The 4967-nt window shown below is 43.4% G+C and overlaps 1 protein-coding gene across 1 annotated transcript in view; it reads right to left on the bottom strand.

Moving 5' to 3' along the window:
- Positions 1-567: 567 nt before the first annotated feature.
- Positions 568-4967, bottom strand: part of LOC112486413 (sarcoplasmic/endoplasmic reticulum calcium ATPase 2) — an 8909-nt gene continuing 4509 nt past the window's right edge. The window contains exons 4-5 of the mRNA XM_025052932.1: positions 942-1085; positions 568-609 (exon numbers count right to left, since the gene is read on the bottom strand). Of these exons, the coding sequence (XP_024908700.1) occupies positions 568-609; positions 942-1085 (186 nt within the window). The remainder of the gene's footprint in view (positions 610-941; positions 1086-4967) is intronic.

The following is a 4967-nucleotide window of genomic DNA, read 5'->3' as shown; positions in this document are numbered from 1 at the left end:
CTCAGCAGCATGAATCACCCCACTGCTCACTTTATACTGCATAAAGCTGTTGTATTAGATTGTACAGCAAAAATACAGTAGCACCTCATGACTTTGTGGTAGCAGATGCACAGAGACACCACATGATAATCCAGGCCTTGAAAGCATTCACCCTCATCCTATTGTGACACTGGGTTAATAAGCACATCTCAAAATAATGTATTATTGCGGGGCGTGTCTCCCCTGCAGTGACACTTAGAGATTCGGGGGAGGTTTCAATTCGAGCTCGTGCTAAATATGATCTGTGACCATATTACTGCACTTATTTGACCTGTCAACAGCAGTTTTTCAGAGATGAAATATAAATCACAAATGGCAAGTGAATAAATAGCTTTTTCCTTGCAAAGCACATTTTAACAAAGCAGTCAAATTGTGATGAAAGCGCACGGCCAATCATTTTTATCATCTGAAATGTTTTTAGTCATCTTTGTTGTGGCTGATTGATCTTGAATGTTTTGTGAATGTCATCTACATGCTGAACAAAGGTAGGGCCAAACTGCTCAGAGTAGTACGAAGAATCCTGGTTTGTCAAAAGGAGGGCCACAGTAACCCAGAGAGGCTGTGATGGGGCTGAATAAGAACGCACAAAAACCAAAACATTACAAAAAGGCTAGAATGTGCTTATTGATGACAAAAAATAATCTCAAGATAAACAAACAATCTAAATTAGCCAAGTGTTCCAGTATGTCAACCTCTGACTGTGGATGGATGTCAATGCCATAGTAATGGTCAAATCTCTAAACAGCTGTTGTGCCTGGTTGTCATAACAATGCCGTAACTGAGACAAATATCATAAAATAAAATAATTAATTAATTAATTAAAACATTTAAACATTCAAGAATAAAAATGTGTGTTATTTTAATGTAAAACATTTCCAGTATTTTCTCATTTTTGAGAGGGCAGTAAGATTAAAGTACAAAGGGTTTTTTTTTCCCCTCACCTGCCACACACCGACGATGGCATTGGCTATAAGAATGAGTAAGATTACAAAAGGTTCCACAAACGCTGTGATTGTTTCTTCACCCTCTTCAAACCAGGCCAGGACCTGAAAAAAAGAGGGAACACTGTTGTCAGCATCATCTTGTGAGAGACATTTTACTGAAACAGCAGGCATCGGCTCACTGTGAGGATGGTTAAAATAGTAACAGATGGAAGGCTTTCAAAAAAAGTCCCTTACTATGCATTTAAATGAGTTCTGTGGGTTTAATCTCTTACATAAGCCTTTTAATGAAAGCAGGAGTAGTTCATTCCAGCAATGTTGACATTTAACTGTATGTTAGCAGCTAAAGCCAGATTAGAGCCAGAGATTAGGAGTCAAAGATCTTCCCACACATCCTACATCAATTTTTATATGTGGAAAAAAACCCAAACATACAACTGTATGTCCATAACTACTGTGCATTAAATGACCACAATTATCAACATTAATTCTGTTATAAATACACCTAACACCATGCAGTTACATATATATGTAGTTTGTAAAATGTTAACAGTTTTAACCTAATTTAAGACATTTAAATTGATAAATAAATAAATAAACACCCACTGCAGATATAAAGAGCAATCCAGGGAAGATCATGTGGTCATATATTTAGCATGAACTGCAGCCATTACCTTGGGATGTGGCAGTAGAAGCATTTTAAATTGTTACACAAAGGCATAACCAGCCCTGGGATATGATGTCTTGTGTTATTTAAAGTGGTGATTTCAAGAGACTTTAATGTTCATTTTGTCCTGTTCAAAGGCCTGACCAAATGTTTTGCCTTCTCTAGGCTGACATCATAAAATAGGTATTTTAGTGCTCTAATTATTACTACTCACTCTCACTTACTTTAAGACATTCTGAATTGTACTCTCTTTCGATCTAAAATTAAATAGTTTAAAGAAAATCCAATTAGTTAATGTGTCATTATTGTGTCGTAAAACTATTAATCATCAAGACTGGTTTCAAAAGAATTTGGGCAAAAAGGAACCGCCTTTGACTCCAGTCCAAAATACGGGGCTAAGGAGCATGAGAGTCAATGAATGCACGTAGAAGTGGGTGTGCATGTTTGACTGATGAGACGTCTTGTTGATGGACCAGAGCCCAAATTTGGTCTCGAGTGGTGCTCTGTGCCCCTGCCATAAAGCAGCCACTGACACCTCAGTATCACCTGACCCGGGACTGCACGATATGTACCAAGTCTGTCGCTCTCACAAGTAGCTCACGTGCAACAACACTTCACTGACAAATGCAGACTGAGATGATTAAAAAAAGAGAGCAAACACAGAGAAAATAACGCTTAACTGAGGTAGGGTAAAAATAAAATTATAAGAATATCTAGAAGTCAATCTCACTGCCCTGTCCTGCCGCAACCATCAGCGTTTTGACAATGTAATTACATACTGGCAGCATTTTATGGCACCATTCAGATCCCCAAAATTAGAATTAAAAACGCAGTTTGCAGAACCAAACCATTAAATTATAGCCCCTTTGATTAAATGTTTATGAATATCCATCCATCCATCATCGTCCACTTATCCAGGGCCGGGTCGCGGGGGCAACAAGAAGTCTGGGCAGGAACACCCAGACTTCCCTCTCCCCAGACACTTCCTCCAGCTCTTCTGGGGGGGACCCCAAGTTGCTCCCAGGCCAACCTTCGCTCCAGCGTGTACTGGGTCGGATAGGACTCCTTCTTCAGCTTCACGGCATACCTTACCTCCAGTGTCCACCACCGGGTTCTGGGATTGCCGCCACGACAGGCACCGGAGACCTTACGGCCACAGCTTCAGACAGCCGCGTCAACAATGGAGAACATAGTCCACTCAGACTCAATGTCTCCAGCCTCCCTCAGGACCTGGTCAAAGTTCTCCCGAAGGTGGGAGTTGAAGGCCCCCTCACCAGGGATTCCGCTAGATGTTCCCAACAGACCCTTATGATACGTTTGGCTCTGCCAGGTCTGTCCAGCTTCGTCCCCCCTAAGCGGAGCCAACTCACCACCAGGTGGTGATCAGTTGACAGCTCAGCCCCTCTCTTCACCCGAGTGTCCAATACATACGGCCAGACAAAGTCGATCACTGACCTCCGGCCTAGGGTGTCCTGGTGCCAAGAGCACTGATGGACATCCTTATGCTTATACAGGGTGTTTGTTATGTACAAACCATGATTAGCACAGAAGTCCAATAACAAAACACCAATCGGATTCAGATCAGGGAGGCCATTCCTCCCGATCACACCCCTCCAGGTGTCACTGTCGCTGCCCACGTGAGCGTTGAAGTCCACCAAGTGTCCCCGGGAGGAGCACTTTCCAGTACCCCTCCCAGTGCCTGCAAGAAGGCCGGGTATTCTACACTGCCATTCGGCCTGTAGGCCGAAACAACAGTGAGACATCTATCCCTGACCCAAAGGCGCAGGGAAGCGGTCCACATCGCTTGTTCAGGCTGAGCCTGGCCGGGTCATGTGAGCAAAGACCCAGCTACCAGGCTCTCGCCTGCGAACCCCAACCTCAGGGCTGGCTCCAGGGTGGGGCCCTTGTGGCGTCAATCTGGGCGACGGGAACTTCTTTGTTGTTGTTGTTTTCTTCGTGCCATGTTTATGAATAGTTGGGCAATAATAGGGATCCCACTCAGATGTGGTGTGGCCATCCAAACCTGCTAAACAGGAGGGGCCATCAGTTTTAAATTCAGGACGATTCTGAAGAGTACGTTTTCTCAAGTTGTAAGCTAATATGTTGCAAGTCCACATTGATTGTGCTCAAACCACGTAATAACACGAACTTTGAAAGCAGGTAGTAGAAAAGATCAACAAGCAAATTGAGCTTTGTTCCTCTGTAAAGTAAGTGGAGGTCAAACAACAGCTTTCAATCAGAGATGAGACGCAAGACAAGCTTCTCAATAGCTTTGTTGGTGGCCATGCTGCCAATGCTGCTGTGTGACTTCTTCAATCAGGTACCTCCCTGCTCAGGACGTATGCTGATGATAGATGACCCAAAAACGGTCAATCACCAAGAGGCGTAGTCTTAAGTCCAGAGCCTATGATGAGAGGGTGATATTACATAGCAGACATTGCCGGCCTTTCAAAATGTCTTGTGTGCGAGCAACTTAACACTAATTCTGCTGTTGTCACCATTCCACAGATGGTCCATAGCCTTCTCAGCTGTGCTTATTAATGTAAGTGTCACCTGAGCTCAGTTACACAAAATGAAGATGTTTACACTTCAGTACCCTGCAGTGAACACAAACACACCTCCTCCCATCCCCCCTGCCAGTCATCACACGGGGCTAATCACGTTCCTTACTGCCACTCTGACCTTGTGTTAACACTTTCTCTGGCTATAGGAAATATATGTACACGAAAGCTACACGTTGTCCTCCTGCTTTTAGATTAGGCACTTTATACATCACTGGTGCGCTTAATCAAATACTAACCAGCTGGTTTAGCATGGACATGACTGACACAAGCAGGTAGGATGCCCACCTGCCAAGTTTTACTAGGTGACTGTAGGAGAAAGCGATAGTTTGCAAGTGCCTGCTGTTAAAATGGCAATAAATCCTGTATTTTTAAACAAGAACATCTCATATCCACAGTCGAGGAAGCATACTTACAAAAGATATACATGCTTCCAACAGAAGAATTCGAACAAGTAAATCTTCAAACTGTTCAAGGACAAGTTCCCACAAAGACTTCCCTGTGGAGAAAGGAGTTGGTTAATAGTAATATGTAACAGTATGACAGCAACCATGTCAGTAATAATACTAATTACCTTCTTCAGCCGGTAACTCTGTTTGTTTTGAGAGGAATGTCAATCCACGATTAAAACAGGAAACACATGCAAGAAAGAAAGGGGGAAGAGAGAGAGAGGGCAGTGAGGTCACGGTCGGTGTGTGTGTGTGTGTGTGTGTGTGTGTGTGTGTGTGTGTGTGTGTGTGTGTGTGTGTGTGTGTGTGG

This window comes from Cynoglossus semilaevis, chromosome W, assembly GCF_000523025.1.
Source record: "Cynoglossus semilaevis isolate Cse_v1.0 chromosome W, Cse_v1.0, whole genome shotgun sequence".
NCBI classification, from domain to species: domain Eukaryota; kingdom Metazoa; phylum Chordata; class Actinopteri; order Pleuronectiformes; family Cynoglossidae; genus Cynoglossus; species Cynoglossus semilaevis.
Note: the sequence above shows the minus strand (reverse complement) of the source record. Positions and strands in the feature narration are given on the sequence as shown.